The sequence below is a fragment of the Podarcis melisellensis genome (genome assembly GCF_964234715.1).
Source record: "Podarcis melisellensis genome assembly, chromosome: 11".
In the NCBI taxonomy this organism is placed as follows: domain Eukaryota; kingdom Metazoa; phylum Chordata; class Lepidosauria; order Squamata; family Lacertidae; genus Podarcis; species Podarcis melisellensis.
In genome coordinates this window covers 62,090,388-62,115,447 of record NC_138543.1, presented here as the reverse complement: position 1 = coordinate 62,115,447, position 25,060 = coordinate 62,090,388, and the positions used below count along the sequence as shown (strand labels likewise).

General features: G+C 50.0%; 1 protein-coding gene across 4 annotated transcripts in view; it reads right to left on the bottom strand.

The window, feature by feature from the left end:
• The window catches only part of IL11RA (interleukin 11 receptor subunit alpha), a 139,319-nt gene that overhangs the window by 26,127 nt on the left and 88,132 nt on the right, over nucleotides 1-25,060 (bottom strand). For 3 of the 4 annotated variants that reach the window (XM_081929911.1, XM_081929908.1, XM_081929910.1), the window contains one exon: nucleotides 2,875-2,974. In XM_081929911.1, the coding sequence (XP_081786037.1) occupies nucleotides 2,875-2,974 (100 nt within the window). Of the gene's footprint in view, nucleotides 1-2,874; nucleotides 2,975-8,781; nucleotides 9,163-25,060 lie in introns of those variants that run through there. The other variant, XM_081929909.1, reaches the window with a different exon arrangement.

Here is a 25,060-nt window from a genome sequence, read left to right as displayed (position 1 = left end):
GGGAGGGAACCGCCAGAAGGCCCTTTGTGCTGGACCTCAGTGTCCAGGTAGAACGATGGGGGTGGGGACGGCCGAGGCCGTTTGGGGCTTTAAAGGTCAGCACCAACACTTTGAATTGTGCTCGGAAACGTACTGGGAGCCAATGTAGGTCTTTCAGGACCGGTGTTATATGGTCCTGGTGGCCACTCCCAGTCCCCAGTCTAGCTGCCGCATTCTGGATTAGTTGTAGTTTCTGGGTCACCTTCAAAGGTAGCCCCACATAGAGCACATTGCAGTAATTGAAGCGGGAGATAACCAGATCATGAACCACTCTGGCCAGACAGTCTGCGGACAGAGAGGGTCTCATCCTGGGTACCAGATGGAGCTGGGAGACAGCTGCCCTGGACACAGAATTGACCTGCGCCTCCATGGACAGCTGTGAGTCCAGAATGACTCCCAGGCTGTGCACCTGGTCCTTCAGGGGCACAGTGACCCCATTCAGGACAGCAGTCTTGCTCCCGGTCACCAGTCTTGCCGCCGCATTCTGGATTACAGACATTATGAAAGGAAATAAAAAAAATCATCTCTCCCCCCCCCCCCAATCTCTGTGGTCTCTTGGGCTGCTTGAAAGAGCTTTAGCCCCATGCTAGGTAATGCAATCGGAGGACAAAGGAACAGGGCTGCTCTCCTGTTCAGTACCTGCAAGGTACGTCAAGTAACAGGAAGAACGAGACTCACAAGCCCCAACCTGCTGTGCCTAAGGTGAGGCAGCGCTGGGGCTTGTTTGTGGGGCTGCTAGTTCACCTGCCCCCACGGGAAAAGGAAGCAGGAAGAAGCTGCTGCCAACTTGGCCAATAGATCTGTCTGTCAGCAACATAACATGCATGCCAGGCAGGTGAGTCCTTCTGCCTCATCTCTCTGCAGCCAAAACACCTGGAGGGCACCGGTTTGGGAACGCTATCGCAGAGAAAAGCCAAGTGCACTCTCCCCAGTTACAAGGAGCAAGGCTGGGGGTGGGGAACGACTCTCTGCTTGGGACCCCGAAGAGACCCAGTAGCCAGAATAGGCACTAAGGGCCCAGTTTAAAGATTAAGAACCTCAGAACGGAAGAAGAGTCTGGCGGATTAGCCCAATGGCCTTTCGATTTCACCATCCTCTTCTCACAGCAGCCAACCAGTGGGAAGGGTAGCAAAACATGCCCCAGCCGTTGGTACCGTCCAGGAGGCCGGGGGAGAGACTTGCCATCATTGCCCCCCACCCTGACATTTGCCTTTTGGTGCTGCCAGCCTCCGCCGGAGGAGACATGCGGGAGCCAGAGGTTTGCCACCCAGCCTGTATGCCAGCTGTGTGCCATCGAAGCCTCTCCTGCGAACGCCACTTAAGCCGGGCTCCTTGGGATGCAGCAAGACCAGTGCCAGAAACTTCTTTGTTGGCTAGCTTTCATTTTTGCTTCGAATTCACGTACTTAAGCTTTTCTGCAATGTCTTTCTGAGCTTGCCAAATCGTTGATTTTTGTTATTTTGAAATCGCTGGCATGTTCTGCATTTTGCATATTTGCATTGCTCTCTGTTTGGCTGGTTTGAATGCTTGCTGTGAGCTGCTTTGGGGACAGCGCATTGTGGAAAAGCCACATACAAACTCAAACAAACAAACAAACAAACAAACAAACAAACAAACAAACCCACAAGCAGGACTCGAACACAAGAGCAGCTCTCCCCTCCTGTAGCTTTCAGCAGCTTATTCAGCTGTATTGCTCCCTCCAATTGTGGGTGCAGAGCACAGCCATTGATAGCCCTCTCCTCCATGAATTTTGCCTAATCTTCCTTGAAAGCCATCAAGGTTCTCTGAACTATAACAACAACAACAACAACAACAACAACAACAACAATTTATTATTTATACCCTGTCCATCTGGCTGGGTTTCCCCAGCCACTCTGGGTGGCTTCCAACCGAATATTAAAAACAATACAGCGTCAGACATTAAAAACTTCCCTAAACAGGGCGGCCTTCAGTTGTCTTTTAAAAGTAAAATAGTTTTTTATTGCCTTGACAACTGCTGGGAGGGCATTCCACAGGGTGGGTGCCACTACCGAGAAGGCCCTCTGCCTGGTTCACTGCAACTTGCCTTTTCGCAGTGAGGGAACCACCAGAAGGCCCTTGGCGCTGGACCTCAGTGTCTGGGCAGAACGATGGAGGTGGAGATACTCCTTAAGATATACTGGACCGAGGCCATTTCGGGCTTTCAAGGTCAGCACCAACACTTTGAATTGTGCTCAGAAACACACTGGGAGCCAATGCAGGTCTTTCAAGACCGGTGTTATATGGTCTTGGTGGCCACTCCTAGTCACCAGTCTAGTTGACACATTCTGGATTAGTTGTAATTTCCGGGTCACCTTCAAAGGTAGCCCCACGTAGAGCGCATTGATGTAGTCCAAGCAGGAGATAACCAGAGCATGCGCCACTCTGGCCAGAGAGTCTTCGGGCAGGGAGGGTCTCAGCCTGTGGATCAGATGGAGCTGGTAAACAGCTGCCCTGGACACAGAATTAACCTGCGCCTCCATGGACAGCTGTGAGTCTAAAATGACTAAGAAGTCCCAAACACTGAGACCTGTTTTCATAAGAGAGCCCTTGATCATTTTGCTTTCCCCTTGGTCCCTGCTTCCCACCACTCTGAGCTGGTCTGTTCCTTGGCCCTGATCCTGCTAAGACTTACCTCCCTGGCTCTAACCCTGCAAAGCAGTCCTCCCAGCCCTAGAGCAAGCATCCCCCAACTCGGCCCTCCAGATGTTTTGGGACTACAACTCCCATCATCCCTAGCTCACAGGACCAGTGGAGGGCCGAGTTGGGGGTGTGTGCCTGCCCTAGAGAGATGCTCGTCTGCAGGTGTCAGCTCACCTTCTTCTCCCCATTCTCCTGACATGGTGATGGACGTGGTCACCGAAACAGCTGCCAAGAGGACCACCACTCTGCCGACACAGGAGACAAGGGTCAGCATCTGAGAGCCAGGGAAAAAGAGGGGAGAAAAGAGACAATACTATAAGGCAGATGGTCCAACCCTGATTCGGGGTGTGGGTGAATTCTCAAAACCAGCCAATGGGAAGGGCAACACACAACAGGAATACCTACAGATGGGCAATGTTACAGATGTCGCACAATACTCGCCATTTCTTAGTGTTGCAGCACCTACACTTTGAAACTCCCTGCCACTTGACACCAGGCAGACGCCTTCACTGTACCCTTTCCAGCACCTGCTTAAAACATCTTTGTCTAGGCAAACCCATGTAGAATGTTGGCATGGGTTTTAATCTGTGTTTTTAGTTTTAATGTTGGTTTTAATTGGTTTTTAAATACCTGTTCTTAACCGTCAGGGATTCTTTAGCTGCAATTTCTGCATTCCAAGGACTCATGGGGTCCCTTCCAACTCTGCCATTGTAAGATTAATGTTTATTAAATTTATTGGTCGCTTTTGTTGCCACAGCAACTCAAAGCGACTTGCAATATTTTAATTTAATACAATTTGCTTTAAGTAATTTTTATGATGCCTATTTATGGAATTAATGTTTTTAACCTTGGGGGGGGGGGGTTGTCTCAAACACTGTGCTACTCGGTGAAGGAAATACTTAATTGACCGTAAACTGCTTTGTGTCCATCAGTGGTGATCTACAATGGCTATCTACAAATATCAGAAATGAATAAACGAATGGAAGTTTTTTGAGGGGCGGAGGCATCCCAGAATGAAACCCACTCTGCTGGTTTACCAAAAGCTGGAAGGGGTGTGTGAACCCTCTGGCAGGCTTGGACCACGTTGGAGCCACGCATGGAAAATCAAACAGCTAATCTCCACAAGCAAATATTGGAACAGGGAGGAATTGGAGTCCGGAAACAAAGGCACTTCCCTCGATTGCTACCTGCGCCAGGTTCAGGGTTCGGTCTCAGGAATCTCCTGCTCTGTCAAGGCTTTGGGCCAAGGAGAAGCAAAGGACAAAAGGGTGGGAAGGGGCACCCAAAGGCCATCTAGCCAAGGGTCACCCCTGCCCACAGGGGTCTGAGAGGGATCAGTTTACTAGGCTTTGTGGTAGTGCTAGCCTGGGGAGGAGTCGTTATGGTGAAGGGAGGGAAAGTGATTTAGTAAAAAATAATAGAGTGCTGGACTAGGACCCGAGTTCGAATTCCCACCCAGCCATGAAGCTCACTTGGCGACCTTGGGCCAGTGGCTGCCTCTCAGCCTAACCTACCTCACAGGGTTATTGTGGGGGTTAAATGAGGAGGTGGAGAACCATGCATGCCACCTGGAGCTCCTTGGAGAAAAAGGTGGGATATAAATGCCATACAGAGAAATAAATTAAATTAAACGGAAACTCCGTAGAGCCAACGAACCCATAGAGCCAAAGGACCAGGCTCATTGGCACTGTCCCACCAGGCTCTTAGGCATTTCTTGGGGAGGCTAAAGCAGCCTGGCACCCTCCAGCTGTGCTGGACTACAACTCCCATGAGCCCCAGGCAGCACGGCCATTTGGCGGATGATGGGAGTTGTATTCCCAAACAGCTGGAGGGCGCCAGGTTGTCCACAGCTGTGCTAAGGGGTGGGCTGGGAGGTTGCGGCTGGTGCCTGCACAAGCACATCACGTGTACATGTGGCAACCGTCGCAAAATGTTGCAGCGCAACCTTCTTCCTAATATCCTGCTCTCTCGCCCTCGTCCTCTTGCCCCAGTTTCCAGCTCCGCTTTCCCAGCAGACACACCATGGCTACAAAGAGCACGCTCCGTCTATCCGCTCACCTCTCGAGCTGCTGTGGTCCCACAAGACAAACAGGGAACGAAACAGGCCTGAGCTCTGTCCTCTCCAGCCTGTCCTGCAGTATCTGCCGGATTTGGCCCCTCTTGCCGCCGCACGAGTGGAAGATCCCAAATTGGTGAGGTGGTGGTTTGGGACTGGACCAGCCCAGTATAGGAGGGTCCTTAAAAACACTCCCTACACTGTGTTTTCTTTCAAATATGGTATGGGAATGTGGTGCCCGATCTGCATCTTTGCAGAAGTCGTAACTTGGGATCACAGCACCCTGACCGCGGCAACCTCAACAAGGTCACTTGCACCCCCAAGGTTTAATAAGGGCATCATTGCTTATTTTCACATCAGTGGAGTACAGTCATATAAGGATGTGTGGAAGTAAACAAGACACCCAAGTTCGTTCCAGGCTCCTTGGCTGCCTGTCTGTGTAGGGTGCCCAAACTTTTTTCAAAGAGGGCCAGATTTGATGAAGTGAACATGCAGGAGGGCCAGCAAAGTTGTTGAGCTTTTTATAATCATAATCATAATCATATTTTATTTATATCCCGCCCTCCCCAGCCAAAGCCGGGCTCAGAGCAGCTAACAACAATAAAAGTAACACAGCGTTCTAAAATCAATTCATTCTAAGATCAATTCAAAATCAAATTAATGGCAACCATTGGGCTAGAGTTCTGTGAGGATTACCAAAGGAGGGGGTCAGGCTGTGCCTTGGCCAAAGGCCAGGCGGAACAGCTCCGTCTTGCAGGCCCTGCGGAAAGATGTCAAGTCCCGCAGGGCCCTAGTCTCTTGTGACAGAGCGCTCCACCAGATCGGGGCCACAGTCGAAAAAGCCCTGGCTCTGGTTGAGGCCAGCCTAACCTCTCTGTGGCCCAGGACCTCCAAGATGTTTTTATTTGAAGACCGTAAGGTCCTCCGTGGGACATACCAGGAGAAGCAGTCCTGTAGGTACGAGGATCCTAGCATTGAGGTTGCCAAGCTTTTTAAAAGGATTTTACCCCAGGACATATACTGGCACGGGGGCAGGATTAAATTGACCGGTGGGCCAGATTAGGCCCCTGAAACGGGCTTTGGACAAGCCTGGTGTAGACAATATGGGGCTCAATACATTACAAGGAACCTTCCAATGTCCAGTGCTTTTTTGGGGACACTGCAATAATTATTTTAAAACAAGCCAACTGAGTACAGCAGCCTCCACCCCAAACAAACCTTCAAGGAAGATGGGGTAAGCTTATTTTTTCCTGCTCTGGAGGGCAGAACCCAAAAGAACAGATTCAGATGAGAAGAAAGGGGATCCCGACTGAACATTGGGAGGAACTTACTAATGGTAAGAGCTGCTGGACAGTGGAACAGACTCCCTAGAAAGGAGATGGACTCTCCTTCCGTGGCGGTTTCTAAGCAAAGGTTGGGCGGCCATCTGTCATGGATGCTTGAGCTGAGATTCCTGCCTTGTAGGGGGTTGGACTAGATGACCCCAGGGTGCCTTCCAATTCTACACTTGTATGATTCTATGAGACGGGCCTGAGCTAAGGCCTATGGGGAAACTGTGAGCAGAATCAAAGGTTCTCCTGGCCCCTCTTCCCTCCGTGACTCGCTGTACGGAGGAGACAACATGCAAGGATTCCTTTCGAGGTTGCCGAGTTCATTCCAGAGCGCTTAGTGTTCAAAAGGAGAGCGATGGAGGCGCAGACTGCTCCTCCCACAATCTGGTTTCAATAAATGCCCGTTTCACAAAGAGACGTTTCCCGGGACGCAGTCCAAGGACTGGAGACCAAGCCCCCACCCCCAACAAAGCGGGTGACTAAACTCGGGGGCAGGCTGACTCGTGAGGGACTGGGCTTCCCTTGGCAAGTTGATCACAGCCTTGCGAAATCAAAGAGCCGCTTGTGCCAAATGAGTGGACACGACGCAACGCGGATCGCAGGGGAATCGCCTGGGAAGAGCGGGGGCAGAGTGGATGACCTCTGGGGAAACTCTTGACCTTGCAACTGGCCTGCCGGAGGAAGCGCATCGCAGGCCATTTGCCACCATGTGTGGAAGAAGCCGAACAGGCAAGATGGTGACTGGACTTGCCTTGAGGCAGGAGAGGCCTGGCATTTTCCAAATATAGTGGACGCTTGGGTTGTGAACATAATCTGTGTGGGATGCATGTTCGCAACCCACAGCATTCACAACCCACGCCTGCGCACGTGCGGGTTACGATTCAACGCTTCTGCGCATAGCACAATTTAGTGCTTCTGCACATGCGCGACTGCCGAAACCTGGAAGTAACCTGTTCTGGTACTTCTGGGTTTTAGCGGTCTGCAACCCGAAAAAACGCAGCCTGAAGCGTCTGTAACCCGAAGTATGACTGTATGAGGCATTCAGCATTGACGCAACACTGAAACGGCCACAATGGACGCAAGAAGGGCCTGTGCTGGATCAGACCAGTGGCCCATCGAGTTCAGCATCCTGTTCTCACACTGGCTGAACAGGGGAAACTTGCAAGCAGGGTCCCAGCACAAAAGCCCTCTCTCCTCCTGTGGTCTCCAGAAAGTAGTATTTAGAAGGATTGCTGCCTGCAAGACCCTTCTCCTCCACGAATTTGTCTAATCCTCTTTAAAAGCCAACCAGGTTGGTTGCCATCTCTGCCTCTTGTGGGAGGGAGTTCCATAGTTTAATGCTGAGCTGAGTGGACAAGTCCTTTCTCCTGTCTGTCCTGAATATCCCAAAATTAAGTTTCATCAGATGTCCACAAGTTCTAGTGTCACGAGAGAGGGAGAAAACCTCCTCTCCAGGTACTTCCTCCCTGCAGCAACTGGCCAAGCTCACCTAGTGAGCTTCATGGCCGAGGGAGGATTTGAACCCAGGTCCGACACGCCAGCAACTCCATCCCAATGACATTGACCTAACACTGAAACAAACACACTGGGCATTTATTTTGTCCATTTTATTTCTTCTGTGCCAACTAATGCCATCCTTGAAAACTAACTCAAGGAGCCTGCTCTTTTTGATAGATGCGTGTATGTTCAAGAGGCCGAGATAGAGAACGGGAGGAGGGCTGGATCTCCAGCTTGTTGCTGTCAGCTAAGCAAGGATGAAGCCTGGATCTGGTGCTCCCTGTGGCAAGAAGCAGATCTAGAGCCACTTTCTGCGTGAGCCACGGCAGAAGCCTGGAGCCAGAAGAATAAAAGCAGGGGTCTCCAAACTAAGGCCCGCGGGCTAGATAAGGCCCAAGGGACTCGTTTATCCGGCCCATGGTGACCCCCAACGCCCGCTGCCACCACCCGCTCTTACCAGCTCTTACCGCTCTTACCAGAGGAGCACTGGAAATAGCTTGTGCACATGCGCAAGCGTTATTTCCAGTGCACATCTGGGTTGGAGGAGGCCCATGCACATGCGCATAAACTATTTCTGGTGCTCCTCCGACCTGGAAGTGCGCCAGAAATAGCGTGTGCCCACGCGTATGGGCACACGCCCCCCCCACCGCGTGATCGGCACTGGGGACACCGGCCCGAGGCACGGTAGGTTTGCTGACCCCTGAATAAAAGGATTCAAAGAAAATCTCTCCCTACTCCACCCCTCAAAAAGAATGCAAATGTATGCAAGACTTCATTATCATTGTGGTGCAGGGTTTAAGGAGCTAGGCCAGCCTTCCCACAACCTGGTGCCCATCAACTCCCATCAGTCCCAGCCTGCACTCCTGCCTCTCAGCCTGCTAACCTACCTTGCAGGGTTGTGGTTATGGGGATTAGGAACCGTGCATGCCATCATGAGCTCCTTGGAGGAAAAAGTGGGGTGGAACTGACTGCTTGGATAACTCATCCAGTAGGGCCTGTGCCTCTTAATCTCAGGTTCATTGGGCAAAAAGATTCCTGCATGTCAGAGGGTTGGGCTAGATGACCCCGCGGGTCCCTTCCAGCTCTGATTCTACAAACTGCAATGCAACAAAAACAACACCTTTCCCATATTTAGACAGCCCCCATTTTGCACTGCTGAAAACACCTCCACCTCCCCAGATTTCCGTACACACTCACCCAAGCGGCTCTGGTCCGGCCTCCCAAATCAAACAGTCAGCTTTTCCCCAGCCAAAACAACCGCTCTTGGCAGGGAGGGATGCCCAAGTCTTGGGTACGACTCTAGCCCACACCACCGAGTGGCCTCCCAAACAGGGCAACAGGCTGACCCAAGAGGATGCTGTTGGGGGGTCTTTATAATTACCAGAGCAGTGCTGCCCCAGGGGCATATTTAGCGAGCTGCTGAGTGTTCAGCGAGATGCATTTGGAGCCTGCTGGAAATATTCCTTTAACTAGCTGGCAATACTTTGCTCGAACTAAGGCTTTATTGTTCCGAGCCGACCGTCGATCCCAAATACGAGAGTTTTCGTTTCTTGTAAAGCGCAGCTCCAGAATAAGCCTTGCTGTGTGTGCTGGGACTTCCTGGGCCTCTCCCGACCCCCCCCCCCAAACCGCAGCAGGACCAACCTGTGGCTACCACACTGTCCGCCACCGCCCACCCCCAGGCACCACCGGCTCAACAGCCGGGTGAAATCCCTCTCTAAGCCCCTGGCTTTTGCTTCACCCGTCCCGGACCAGGCAGAAAGACTTTGGTGAAGCAAGATGTCTGGAATAGTTTGACATGGAAAAAACAACATCTCTCCAACCTATAATGGATTGGCATGTTTATTTATACATGGATTCCAGGGACCGATGTGGGGCTGCAAACAGAGCAGAAATCCTAAACAGGCCAATTGGAGGCTCCGTCCTTTGCCAGCTGCTTTCTCCCTTCATGAACACCAGGAGGGGGCGTGGGGCCTGAGCTGGAGGAAGCAGACCTGCCACGGAGATCAGGATTAGACCCCAAACTCCTTCTTCCAGCAGCGCTGTGGTGTTCACACAGCAGCAGTGGCAAAAGAGAGAGGGTTCGAGTCTGGCTGTGGTTTCCGGGGCAGGCTGGGTACTGGGTGCAGAGGGACCCAACTGCAATAGAAGAGGAGTTCAGGGATATTTTAAAAAATATATTTTTATGAGTTGTGTGCCTTTGCTTGTCCATTTTGTATTGTGTTATTTAACGCACCGTGAATTGGTGCCATTTTTATTATGGTCTAGAAATTATTTATTGTAATTGTGAAGAGTGGATTTCTGCTTAACTATTATTTGCTGATATTTAATTTTATTGTGTGCTGCTATATTCTAAGGGGTTATTGAATGTTACTTTATTTGATATAAGTTGTTCATTTCAAAGCTGTTTTTCTTATGACATTTTTGCATTGGGTTACATTGGTGTGATCTTTGTTGTTCCTTCAGCTTGTGTGTTGTCTTGTAAACAGTCATGCATTGGATCCCAAATGCCTTGCAAGTTGAACGTTTTGGCTCCCGAACGCCGCAAACCCAGAAGTGACTATTCAGGTTTGTGGACGTTCTTTGGAACCCGGACGTCCGATGGGGATTCCGCGGCTTCCGATTGGCTGCAGGAGATTCCTGCAGCAAATCAGAAGCTGCGCTTTGGTTTCCGAACATTTTGAAAGTCGAATGGACATCCGGAATGGATTCCGTTTGACTTACAAGGTCTGACTGTATAGCAATGTACAAAGGTGGTACACAAATCAAAGATGAAATGAAGTGAAGTGAGATGGCCACAGCAGACCAGCCTCTTCTCTGTAACCTGGGCCAAATGCCTCCAGGTCCTCATAGCAGGAGGAAACTGCAAGATCAATTCAGAGCAAAGGCCTCCTTTGCAAGCAACTCCGTCCTTTCAAGGCTGTGGCGCCTATGGGATGGTTTACGGAGCCTTCAGATCTCTGGGCATCTTCCTCTGCCCATGAGCTGCTCTGGCAGGACGGAAAACACCAGTGTTTAGTCTGTGTCTGTCATTGTCACTCTGTTTGTTTATCGCCGCTCACTGTGGCTTGAGCGGACGGGGAGCAAGGATGGCTTGTTTTTCCACCCTGTGCTCTTTGATTTCTTCTCCCAAGGGCAGGTTCGAAACCTCACAGGCCGTCCCACAAGGAGTCGCCACCACCATCGTTCTGGGCAGCCGCATCTGTGCCGAGCAATCCAACCTGAGGGGTGGATTTCAAAAGGAGAAGCAGAAGGGGAATTCTTTGGTGGTGTTCAAAGAGACTTCTGGAGAGCAAACTGGGCTCTCCTTCCCAGCAGATAATGCAAAGCTGGTGAAATGAGCATTGCTTCACCATTGGGGATTCCACAGTCAATGTCGCCGCGTATCAGCTCACTTATTCGTTTATTTCCCTTTCCTATGGACTTTTCCCAGATGCCACGCCGCTCAGATCCTACCCTATACAGCCCTTTTGGAATAAGCAACTGATTTGAAGGCATCAAATAGTTCTTTGACCCTGCCAAGACTTTGTCGCAAAGAATCAGACCTTGTAGGGGAGAAGAGTCCCTTGGAACGAGGGCAGACTGCAGTTTCTATTTGGGTAGCTTTTAAAGCTTTCAGGGCAGCGTAAATCACGGGGCTGGCTGGCTCGGTTGTTTTCTTACACAGCCGGCATTTGGCGGCTAAATGACCGTGGAACTCAGCGCCACATGATGTGGTTGGGCAGAGGCCAGAGGTCTGGCAAGCTTCCCTGAGGAACTGAGGCAGGCAAGTGTTTCCAGATGAACAGCCCCTGCCAGGAACAGGGGCTCACAGAACCCTGATGTGGGAGAGAGAGAGAAGAGAAGCTTTTGAGCTGAAGCTAATCTACTGAGGGGGCTCATTTGCATTACATAACTGAACTGCTTTTGAGGTGGTTTGACTGTCAGCACAAGAACCTTGGAAACAATGAAACCTTTGTGGGGGCACTGAGAATTCAAACTGACAACCCTCAAGGTGCTTCAGCTGTGGGCCTGAGCTTGAAACAGGTGACAGAATCACAGAACTGGGTTCCCATGAAGCCATCTAGTCCAACCCCCTCTTTCACAATTGAACAGATCTTATGGTTAGAAAGTTCTTCCTGATGTTTAATCAGAATCTCAATCTATGAAATACCTGAAGATGGCTATTGTATCTCCTGGCTAAACATACCCAACTCCCTCCACTGTTCCTCATAAGGCTTGGTTTCCAGACCGTTTTGTAATGATCTGTGGAACTCCCTGCTGCAAAACGGCTTTAGTAGAGGCTTGTTATATAGTGCTTAAAATTGAATAAAAAATATTTAAAATGGAAAGAAAAACACCAGGAAGAACTTTCTGATGGGAAGAGCCATTTGAAACTGGAACAGATTCCCTCAGGAGGTGGTGGACTCCTTGGAGGTTTTTAAGCAGAGGTTGGATGGCTGTCTGTCAGGGATGCTTTAGCTGAGATTCCTGCACTGTGGCGGAGGTGGGGGTGGACTGGATGACCCTGCGGGGTCCCTTTCAACTCTACAATTCTATGGTTCTGTGATGCAGGCGGTCCAGGCCTGGGAAAGCTAAGGGAACAAGGACAGCAAGGGGGCCAAGCAGTGGTGTTTGTTGAGAATCGTCCCCTTCCACACCATCCTACCCTGCTTGTAATTGCTTTTTAAAATTGATTTGTTAACAAAAAGAACACAAATAGAACAAATAGAAAAGAAACAACAACAAAATCAAGGGGGAAAAATAACATCTCTAATTTAAAACATACAAAAAGTTAGAATATTAAAAACACATTAAAATTACCTCAGCTTCCTAAACACCTGGGCTGGCTTGCCTGGTGCCGAAAAAAGTTCAGCGAAGGAGCCTGTTTATCTCAAGAGGCAGGGAGTTCCATCATTACAAAGAATAAAGCTTCCATATAGTCTTATATGAGCCAGACCTTTGCAGTTGCTGTTGGCCCTGAGGGAGCATGCATGTGCCTCAAATACCTATGAGGAATAAAACTGACGTCCCCCCTTTCCTCTTGCAGGCAGCTTGGACTGGCATGGAAGATGAGAGCCATTGTTTTAACAGCCAGATCCAACACCCTCTCCCCCCCCCCCCGCTTGCACATATGCTGTTCAGACTCACACGTAAACAGTGGGGCCATAAATCCTTTGCTTTCCACATGCTTTCTCCATTAAAGCACACGAGAAACCCATTGCGCTCCAGCCCTCGCCCAATAAATGAAAAACTACCTCGTCAGCCACAACATTAGCTAGCCATATTTTTGCCCTGGACTCTTGGCTCTGAAAGGAACATATCTGCGTCCTCTGGACTTGTGAAATTTGATTTCTTTGCTGGTTTTTGTGTGTGTGCGTGTGTTAAAAGTAAAATTTGAAAAACATCCCACTCAAAGAGCGAGTGAGAGAGGCAGTGGCAACAGACTACAAAAGAGGGTTCGGAGGGATGGCTGCACAAATGGATGCACACACCACCGATGGTCACAGAAGGGGCACAATAAATGGCTCCAGCCCCTGGTTTCATAGGTCACGCACCAGATCACCAGATCAGGCTCCACAAATGTGGACAGGAAGGGAGAGGACCAGATATTCAATCCCAGGAGACGGAGGTGGCTGCCGGCACAAATCCTTGGGTCCCGACTCTCTCGCATGCGCTTTATGCAATTCGTAACAAAATACATATTTCACGTTCAATGCACACACCTCTCTGAATGGCTTGAGAATCTGTGCCATGAACTGAGAATTTCTGACTTAGACAGTATGGCAGGTCATATTATTATGCACAGGTGCATTTGCCATGTTTTCATAAATGAAACCCTGCAGATACGACAAAGCCGTTGTGCGATGCACACTGCGTTGTGTTACAAATACAAGTTTAGAGAGCGTGGTTAGCTCAGCAACTACTGTGTGGGCGCTAATGCTATCGATATGAGTCATTAGGCTCTTCATATTCTCAACAGGTACGAATATTATCATGTTTATTATTAGCATAAAAATGAGATCACGCATTATTAAATATCCCATGTAAATTAAGCAGTCGATCTGTGAGCACTTAGAAGAGGCTGCTGTGATCACATCCTTCATTAAGGGCTCACAGACCAACTGCTGAATAATCTGTTCTAGGACCTTTTCTGGTACTGATGTCAGGCTCACCTGTTGGTAGTTACCTGGGTCTCCCCTCCTGTGGTTTCAGGCAGCTGGTATTCAGGAGCAGTGCTGCCTCCAATTACAGAGGGTAAACTGCCCATGCCAACACACCTTGCCAGCATTGACCCACAACTGGGGGTGGGGGTGGGAGTGGCTCTCTTTAGCTTCCCATTTTAAAGAACTGCTGCTTAGTACCGCAAGCTGCTAGGTGGGAGTCCTACTTGAAGGCTGACAGATGTCCCTGATTAAATCCGGTGATCTATTATTGAGGAGGGGTGGTGCTTCAAAAATATTTTTAATACAGTGGTACCTTGGGTCACAGGGACGCGGGTGGCGCTGTGGGTTAAACCACAGAGCCTAGCACTTGCTGATCAGAAGGTCGGTGGTTTGAATCCCCGCGACGGGGTGAGCTCCCGTTACTCAGTTCCTGCTCCTGCCAACCTAGCAGTTCAAAAGCACACCAATGCGAGTAGATAAATAGGTGCTGCTCCAGCGGGAAAGTAAACGGCGTTTCCGTGCGCTGCTCTGGTTCACCAGAAGCGGCTTAGTCCTGCTGGCCACATGACCCGGAAGCTGTACGCCGGCTCCCTCGGCCAATAAAGCGAGATGAGTGCTGCAACCCCAGAGTCAGCCACGACTGGACTTAATGGTCAGGGGTCCCTTTACCCTTTACCTCAGGCTACATACACTTCAGGTTACAGACTCCATACCTCGGGTTAAGAACTTTGCTTCAGGATGAGAACAGAAATTGCGCAGCAGCAGGAGGCCCCATTAGCTAAAGTGGTGCTTCAGGTTAAGAACAGATTTAGGTTAAGAACAGACCTCCGGAATGAATTAAGTACTTAACCCAAGGCACCACTGTACACCTTTTGCAGACAGTTCCAAAAGGCAGCAGGCAAACAAAGACTTCTAAGGAAGAAGAGGGGCAATGACAAGGGATGAAGAATCAATGAAAGTGAGGCAGCGTGGTTCCAAAGCGGTTTGGCGGAGGAATCAAGTCTTAAGAGGGGATTTAGAAGAAAGGGGAGGAGAGTAATTCAAGGGCCAATGCCTGAATGATTCAAATATTCCATCCTTAGTCTTGAGGACTAGGCACCTGGCTTTCTATTCCACGCACCCTGAGTTCCTAAGCATTTGACATTTTAAAACACAGGTGCACCGGAATTCTGAAATTCGCAATTACCGTCCAACGTTGGTGCCGTGCAACACAAGAATAACACCCTGCACTGGCTGCATTCCCGCCCCACAAGGCATCTCCTGGGTCCTCCTCACCCCTTTTGTTCTTCTCTAACCAGCCTGCTGCCCAATTCAGCAAGAGCAAACAAAGCCATGGGGGCTGGGCTGGAGAGGCTGTTCTGGTGCCAGCCTCGCCCTCCCTCCCTCTGCCACCACAGAGGCTGCCGCTCAGCAAAGCACGGTTTCATAACTCAAGCAAACCACAATTGCCAGGCGAGATTGCTGTGGCTCTCTGGCTTTCCCCGGGGGGGACAAAGGCTCTGCAAACCAGGAGTTGGGTAAACGGGCAGAGCTCCTGCTTTGCGGTACCCCCCTTCACCGCACAGCCCACTAGGAACTTCTCTGTTTCAGTGTGGGGCATATCCGGAACAAGGCCTGCGGCCGAGAGAAAAGGCTGTGCTTTTGAGAAAGCCTTGCATCATCGGAAGTTCCTGGAGGGCTGGGATGCGAGAAGATAAGAGCAAACAGAACTCCGCTTCTCCGAAGGACACCGCATGAGCTTCCAAGCTCCTAATTCATGTGCCGTTGCTGCATCTGCAAGTAGACAACTTTATAGACTGAGCTCAACTTCCCGCTCCGAGTGAGAGTAATGTCTGGAGCAAGGCCCCTTTCCATGACAAACCTGCCACGAATTCGGCAACTCCGAACTTCCATCCCGTTTAGGAGCAAGTGGTCGCCAAATGTGCCTTAGAGTTCACAAGACACTGATCTGGGAGGACGCTGATGTTTTCATATGCGCCATGGGTTACGCACCGCAAGATCAGAGTCCAGCAGTCTGATGAAGTAACAAGCCACAATTTATGAATGGCATAAACAACAAATGTTTGCGGGTTATGAATTACCAACAGAGGAGCTAATTCCAAACACATTCGCGCTCGGGCGACTTTGAAGTCAATGGCAGTTCAAAGAGAGCAAGTGTATTTACTAAGCGGGATCAAGGGGATCAATGAGAATCAAAGTAAACGCATTCCTGGGAAAGAAAGACAGTTCAAGAGCTCATGGCTGGGTGGCGGGGAGGATACTCTTCCATTCAGAGCCAAGATAATCTCCATTGTATGGAGGAATGCGACTCAAGTGAGGAAGAGGTCCGTAGTTCTATAGCAAAGCATATACTTGACATCTTTCCGCAGGGCCTGCAAGACAGAGCTGTTCCACCAGGCCTTCAGATGAGGCACAGTCTGACCCCCCTTCTTTGGTAATCCTCACACAACTCTAGCCCAATGGTTGCCATGAATTTAATTTGATTTTGAGATGATTTTAAAATGAATTGATTTTAGAATGCTGTGCTACTTTTATTGTTGTTAGCCACTCTGAGCCTGACTTCGGCTGGGGAGGGCAGGATATAAATAAATTATTATTATCATTGTTGTTGTTGTTGTTGTTGTTGTTGTTGTTGTTGTTGTTATGCTCAAGATCCCTGAAAATAAGATGAGCTTGCTGGACCAGGCCAAATGCCCACCTCGTCTGGCATCCTGTTCTCACAGGGGCCAGGCTGTGGGATTTGGCAAAAAAGTTTCCCGTAGCTGGTATTCAGAAGGAGCATCGCTCAGGGCCAGAGTGTCTGGCTTGCAAGAAGGTCCCAGGTTCAATGGTAAAAAAGGTAAAGGTAAAGGACCCCAGATGGTTAAGTCCAGTCAAAGGTGACTATGGGGTTGCAGCGCTCATCTCGCTTTTCAGGCCAAGGGAGCCGGTGTTTGTCTGCAGACAGTTTTCCAGGTCATGTGGCCAGCAGGACTAAACTACTTCTGGCACAATGGGACACCATGACGGAAACCAGAGCACATGGAAACGCTGTTTACCTTCCTGCCACAGCAGTACCTATTTATCTACTTGCACTGGTGTGCTTTCAAACTGCTAGGTTGTCCGGAGCTGGACTGTGGCAAGAGGACTCCACGCTCCCAGCCCATGCGCATTCATCTGAAGCGTTCCAGAGAACATCTTTTCTTTTTCTTTTCTGGGTCAGACAAAGGAATGAACTTCCGCACATCAAGCGTAATTAAATTGATGGAACGCTGTGTCACAAGAGGCGGTGACAGCCATTAGCTCAGATGGCTGTAAAGAGGAATTAGACAAATTAATGGAGGCGCAGGGGGACTGCCTGCCATTGGCATGAGTCACAATTCCGAACATCCGGAGCGTCTTAGGGAGAGGCAGCAGGGCCACTGAGTGCAGGAGATGGGAAAGAAGGCTGCTGCCTTCACGTCCTGCTGGTGGACATCTTGGGAAGCTGGATGCTGAAATGGGCGGCCCTCTGGCCTCATCCGGCAGGCCAGGCTCTCAGGATCGGGTTAGGATAGCTGAGAAAAGGCTTGGCTGAAGAAGCGGGCTTGGGAAGAGACATGGAGGCTGTGCATGAGACATTGCACTCATGCATCAACCCCCAAATAGAGGACGTGGGTTTGTGTAAAATGTGCATGTGCTAATTTAAATGTGCAGGTGCAAATAGCTGGTGGATTCTCTTTCCTTGGAGGCTTCTCAGCAGAGGATGTGCAGTGGTACCTCTGGTTGTGAACGGGATCAGTTCTGGAGGCCCGTTCGCAACATGAAAAGAACGCAACCCGTAGTGGCACGTCTATGCATGTGTGGGTTGCGACTCACCACTTCAGCGCATGCGAGTGACGTCATTTTGCACTTCTGCGCATGCGCTAGCGGCAAAACCCGGAAATAACCCTTTCTGGTACTTCCGGGTCACCGTGGGACATAACCTGAAAGAACGTAACATGAAGCCGACGTAACATGAGGTATGACTGTACAGTGGTACCTCTGGTTGCAGACGGGATCCATTCCAGAGGTCCAGCAGATCCCAAGGTTTTCGCAACCAGAGAGACCACTTCTGCGCGTGCGCACACGCATGACGGTAGAGCACTTCTGCACATGAGAATGGGGCAAAAACCCAGAAATATACTTCCAGGTTTGCTGCTTACGTATCCCAAAGTTTACGTAACCGGAGGTACGACTGTATGGCCATCTATTATGGATGATCTAGCTGAGATTCCTCCATTGCCCAGGGTTTGAGTGGATGACCTTTGGAGTCCCTTCCTACTGTACAATTTGATGAGTCTTTGAATTTGAACAGAAAAACATCTCTCCCCCTGGCCCTCCATACCTCCAACTCAATATGGGTTATGAATCTTCCCACCTCTCCTTTAACTCTCCCTTGTTCCGGCCATAACTCTCCTCCAGCTATTGCTGCCCCAAGCTTTCTTCTGCCTAAATTTGGAGATCCACCATGCGGCTGATGTAGCCCTCCTACTTGGGTCTTCAAAGCGGAGGGAATATCTGGATTTAGGAAGGAGAAAACGGAGGACGGTGCTATTTGGAGGAGAGCGAAACAAAATTCTTACAATGAATTTCTAGTCCAAGAGACTCCTGGAGGACAGCCCTTTACTTCTGGGATTGTTTCGATTAATAAAATTGATTATACAAGGTGGGGGGGGGGAGAGAAAAGCCAGGGGGCTCTCCTGCTTGCGAGCTCCACTTCCTGCTCTCCCCACCCCCTTCTATAATACATTTCATTAATGAAAACAATCCCAGGATTAAAGGGGTGTCCTTCAGGAGGCTCTGGGAAATGTGGTATGCATGAGGAGGAATTGAAAAAGGGCACCAGGACTTCACATCAGATGGGGCCCTAGACTTTTGCAGCGGTTCTCAACCTGTGGGTCCCCAGATGTTGTTGGACTACAACTCCCATCATCCCTGAGCTCTGGCCTTGCTAGCTTGGGGAGATGGGGGTTGTAGTTCCACAACATCTGGGGACACACAGGTGGAGAAAGGCTGAGTTAGAGGGTGGCGTAGCTCTGCTCATGCCCAGGACTCAACAAAAAGGAAAACCGGGTCCTGCCTTCAAAGTCCATCAGAGGTTGCCCTTTTCATGCACCTAAAGGGGTAAGGATGTGAAAGGAGGAAAATTCAGCTGGAGAGAGATTGTATTGGGGGTGGAAGGCCATAAAGGGGAATTTGGGGCCCAGGTGAGGGCAAAGGAGGCCTCACACAGACCCCAGAAGCCTTTGCGGCTGCCACCATAAGCCAAGTTGGCACGGCTGCCTGGGCAAACTGGGCAGAGATGCTGATGCTAGTTCAGTGCAGCAGATTTTTTGGGGTTGGGGGTAGCAGAGGAAGAGGACCGAGGGGGAAAGTCTCCTCTCACCTGCCTCCTTCTCTCTCAGCCCCCAAGACCTCGGGACAAGGAAGGGCTTTGCTGCCAGCCCAGCTGTTTTCCCTTCTGCTTTAATCTCTCCGTGACTTACGGCCAGGAGCGAGGCTGGAGTGATTAAGGGCTGGCAAAGCAAGCCGCATACACAGCCCCGGTGCCAATGAATACTTAGCAGGGGCACAGTTATGAAAGCCCGACGCAGCGCGCTGAGCCAAGGCCTCGGGATAAGGCTGCCTCTTCTCCAGAGCTCAGAACGCCCTGCAACAAACTCACCCGCTGCCCAAAGGCAAAATAAAAAATTGTTCCCACCAGATTCCTCCCCAGGGGGCAACTGGCCAGGCGGGAGACCCTAACTCACAGCTGCCTCTTTGGACTGGGCTGGGCAAATGGGTCCCCAGTAGGATAAGAACATCAGAAAAACATTTTTCAATTACATCTCAGAATGCTCCATTTTCTCCTGCATTCTTCTATATGAAGAAACCCAACATTTAAGAAGCAGAGAAATTGCAGCACCACTTTTAACGGCAGCACATATAGCCATAGCGAGAAATGGGAAAACTCTGAATTCTCTAGATATAGACCAGTGGGATAGCACTGTCTGGCAAACAGCCTTATCGTAGAAATTAAGCGGCCTGGGAACAAAAAACCCATGACAATTTTCATCAAATCTTGCATGGTTTCATTGTATATAGATTAAAATGAAGCACATGGCAAGGAGGCGCTCCCAGTTCATGGCACAGTTTGGCTAGTATAGACCAGAGGTGTTAAAAACATATTATGTATTATTTTTATTATATCCCATCATCTCCAGCCTGCAAAAAAGTTAATGCAATAAGTGAAATGCCACAACATTGATGATGCATTATAATTTGGTATTGGTACACCGTTGATTCCAAAAATCTGAAAAGAGGCATTTTTTCCCCATGGAGCTCTTGGATGCTAATAACTTTCATTGACTTTAGCTTTCGCATGCCTGAGAATCTTGTTTCATTTTCCTTTTGGTGTTTGTTAATATTTTGAAATTCAATAAAATCTGAACAGCACAGAACAAAGAAGAAGGCTGAAAATAAAGACACGAAATGACCCTGCTTCGCAGCCTCCTTACAACCCAGAAGATGAAGGCCGTCCCGGGATTTGTTAATTTTCCCAAAACACATGCAATAGCCAAAAGTAACGGCCATGAGGATGCGACCACCAGCTTTGACACATGCCTTGCGCGGGGATGAGTGCATCGCTGAGCCTGACCATCTTGCCCTGAGAAACCACGCAGTCAAGCCACGTCCCGGCCAAACAAGAATGCCTTTGATTCCTCCCTGGCTGCGCACTCAAACCCTCTGACCCGTGGTGCTCACTGAGCAAGCCCGCCTGGGGAACACAGAGGCCCCCAGTCAGCAGCTGCGAGTGGCGGCAGAGCTGAAAGCTTCTGGTAGCACAAACAGGGTTGCGCAGGGGAAATATTTGCTGGGGAAGCAGAGGCCTTGCCGACGAACGAAAGGGAAAGCTGCGCGGAGAGCCTCCGTTTGGGGGAAATTCCTTGCTGCTCCTAATCAAGAGCAAAGCACTCCTGCATTCACACATTACAGCTTTGAGTGCACACTTTGGATTCTCCTTCACTTTACATCTCCAAACTGGTTTCTTCAAGATGGGATTATTGCCATGTGCTCTATGCGGGGTTTGCCTTGTGCATAGTATGCAGGCTGAGACCCTATCTGTCCATGGACTGCCTCGCCAGAGTGGTGCATGCTGTGGGTATCTCTCGCTTGGACTACTGCCATGCACTCTACCTTTGAAGGTGACCCAAAAACTACAACTAATCCAGAATGCGGCAGCTAGACTGGGGACTGGGAGCGGCCGCTGAGAACACATAACACCGGTCTACATTGGCTCCCAGTACGTTTCTGAGCACAATCAAAGTGTTGGTGCTGACCATTAAAGCCCTAAATGGCCTCGGTACAGTATACCTGAAGGAGCGTCTCCACCCCCATCATTCTGCCCGGACACTGAGGTCCAAGGCCGAGGGCCTTCTGGCATTTCCCTCCATGCAAGAAGCCAAGCTACAGGGAACCAGGCAGAGGGCCTTCTCGGTAGTGGCACCCACCCTGTGGAACGCCCTCCCACCAGATGTCAAAGAGAACAACAACTACCAGACTTTTAGAAGACATCTGAAGGCAGCCCTGTGTAGGGAAGCTTTTAATGTTTGATGCATTACTGTATTTTAGTGTTTTGTTGGAAGCCACCCAGAGTGGCTGGGGAAGCCCAGCTAGATGGGCGGGGTATAAATTATTATTATTATTATTATTATTATTATTATTATTATTATTATTATTAAAGCTGGAAGCTTCAGTGGGTGCAGAATGCTGGCAGGAGTGAGGCCTTGCCAGCATATGACACCTGAGCTCAGAGATCTGCATCGGCTGCAGATCTGCTACGAAGCCAAGTTCAAGGTGTTTACTAGTAAATAAAGCCCTTTAACAACTCCGGACCAGTCTACCTGTGAGATCACCTGTCCCCATATGCACCCACTCAACCACTTCAATCTCCAGAACTGGCCCTGTTGCGGGTGCCGCATAATCTCCGTTCTGCATTGGCAAGAACTGACTCTCACTTTGGAACTCCCTGCCTATGGATATCAGGCAGGAACCAGCATCGCCTGTTTTTGTTTAGACAAACCTACTCAGTAGTTTAGAAAGTTGATGTTTAGAAAGGTAGTGTGAGTTTTAATCCATTTTTAGAGACTGTTTGGGAGCAGGAGGGTTAGACAGAGCAGCCTTCTCCAGCCTCTAAGGTCTTCCCCCTCTCTGGGTGCCTTTCCATCTATTGTATGACCACTATGCTCCTCTCGCATTCCGTACAGCAACGGGAACACAACCCTGGTGCTACGATGTTGAGATGAGAAATAGCAAATAAGAGACAGCTGCTGAAGTTTTGCTTGTGGGTCTCCTATTGAGGGTGAAAGAGGAGAGCGCAAAATAGGGTCTGAAGCTCAACATCAAAAAAACTGAGATCATGGCCACTGGGCCCATCACCTCCTGGCAAACAGAAGGGGAAGAAATGGAGGCAGTGAGAGATTTTACTTTCTTAGGCTCCATAACCACTGCAGATGGTGACAGCAGCCACGAAATTAAAAGACGCCTGCTCCTTGGGAGAAATGCAATGGCAAACCTAGACAGCATCTTAAAAAGTAGAGACACCACGTTGCCAACAAAGGTCCGTATAGTTCAAGCTCTGGTTTTCCCAGTAGTGATGTATGGAAGTGAGAGCTGGACCATAAAGAAGGCTGATCGCTGAAGAATGGATGCTTTTGAATTCTGGTGCTGGAGGAGACTCTTGAGAGTCCCATGGACTGCAAGAAGATCAAACCTCTCCATTCTGAAGGAAATCAGCCCTGAGTGCTCACGGGAAGGACAGATCCTAAAGCTGAGGCTCCACCTCATGAGAAGACTCCCTGGAAAAGACCGTGATGTTGGGAAAGATGAAGGGCACAAGGAGAAGGGGACGACAGAGGATGAGATGGTTGGCATGAGTTTGACCAAACTGCAGGAGGCAGTGGAAGACAGGAGGGCCTGGCGTGCTCTGGTCCAGGGGGTCACAAAGAGGCGGAGACGACTAAACGACTCAACAACAACTCCTACAAGCATCTGGTTGGCCACTGTGAGAGCAGGATGTTGGCCTAGATGGGACACTGGCCCGATCCAGCACAGGCTCTTCTATTCGCCCCCATAAGTCAGAGAGACCTGACCTTCTTCTTCCAGGGAACTAGCCCTAGAATGTCTTTGCTGCTGGCTCTGTTTCTCCTGCAGCGTGACGGATGGGATGCTTGTCAGCTCAGTGCCCTGCCCTGTTTGGATGATGGGGAAGGAGGGAGGTATCAAGAAGATGGAGGGGAGAGGCTGGCACACAGCAGATGGGGGTTCCTGGGGTAGTGCTGGGGCTCAGCCCACTTTCCATGGCAGCTGGCACACTGGCTGCAGTGTGGGATCCTTGATCCAAGCCAAGCCGGGGCGAGTGCACAATGGTGGGGGGGCCACTGAGTGCCCCCTGCCAAATGCCACCTTGGTGGTCCATGAACCACAGAGCAGGCGTCCTGCTGCTGGGAAAGGAAGAGGGGAGATGAGAAAGCTTGGCGGTCCTTAATGCCCCCCCCACATGCTATGCTACTTGTTGATGTCAGAGATGTCTTTGGAGACTCAACAGCACCAGGCAGAATTAAGCCCAGTCTCCTCCCAGAGCTAGGGGGGTTTCCAAGTGGCCTGTTTATCCAGCCATTCTTCACAGTTTGTTTGCAGACTGATCAGGTGGTGTTGGCTATCTAAAGACCCTTCGTTCTGATCTGTTTGAGGGTGTTGCTGGAACCCCCCCCCCCAATCGTTCAGTTTGTACAAACATGACACACACACACACACTCACACACGACATAGGCGGCGTTTCTGTTAAAAATTCATAGAAAATCACTCGTACGTCGGATCTGTACCGTTCCACTTTTATTTTACACCATGAAGGAAGGACTATCAAAGGGGGGAGACTTGACACAAGGCAGCCAACATGTCCGCAGAGAGCCCTACCCAGTTGGCATGACAACCTTGATGGTCCTAGACAGAAGATCATTGCACTCAGAAAGGACCTGCATATGGGAGTGGATTCAGCACGGACTGGAACAAAGGACAATGATCAGCTCTTCCCTCTGGGGACAGGAAACTGCAAACTCCCCTTTGTCACCTGGAAAGTACTCATGGGGAGGGGGAAGGGAGGAACTGGCCAGGTGACAGGACACTCAGGTTACCACCACAACTCCTCCCTCAACCCCTCCTTTTTGTGATGTGTCAATGATGCAGTTGTGATGTAGGGATTAGTAGCTAATAAAAGTTGGGGGCTCCTTTTGTTCTGGGCTTCCATCTTGCTTCGTCTTGCAGTGGGAGTCCTGCCAAAACAGTCTTCAATAAAGACCAAGCCTACTGGCTGCTGTTTTGCTCCAATTGTCCTGGTTGGTGTCTTGGCTTTTTTGTCCAAGGGAGCTCTCGGATTTCGCCTCTAAGAAGGGGAAGTTAGATGAGGTTGCAAAGCCATGCTGCACTATGGTTTCAAATTGGACGGAGGAATGCGTGTTGCATTGCAGGGGGTGGACTAGATGACTCTAAAGGTCCCTTGCAACTCTAAGATTCTATGCTTCATCTAGGCTGCTGGTTGGTTCTTACTGGAGGACCAGCAAATTGCCTGCTGACCAGTTATCAGGTGAAAACAAACAGCTGAAAGAGAGTCACTTTGGGTGTAGATTGCAAAGGTAAACAGTGCCCAAGGAGAAGGGAGGGTCAGAGGTGTGCTCAGGCAGGATGAATCCCTCCCAGCACAGGGCTGCAAGGCTTACCTGGCCCTTGAAGCAACCAGAAGGAGCCTGTGCCCTCTGTGCTGCTCCTTTCATTGGCTTGTGGGACAGAAAGGTTCTTGGGAATCTGCTGGCCAAGCTGAGAGCAGCAGCAGGTGCCAGCAGCAATGGGCAGGATGTGAAACAGGGGTTTTGCACATGCAAATATCTGCCTGGGCGCCCCCAACCCCGCAAGACCCAGAATTGGCCTCCACAGTCAGTCACAGACTCACTGTTAAGACCAGGGGTCAGCAAGCGTTTTCAGCAGGGGGCTGGTCTACTGTTCCTCAGATCTTGGGGGGGGGGGGGAATTGGGGGAGAAAAAATTCCTGTGCCCTGCAAATAACCCACAGATGCATTTTAAAGAAAATCACACATTCTACTCATGTAAAAATAGCACGGCAGGCCCCACAAATAACCCAGAGATGCATTTTAGATAAAAGGACACATCCTACTCATGTAAAAACACGCTGATTCCCGACCGTCCACGGGCCGGATTTAGAAGGCGATTGGGCCGGATCCGGCCCCCGGGCCTTAGTTTGCCTACCCATGGTTAATACCATCTTCATGGAAGACAAT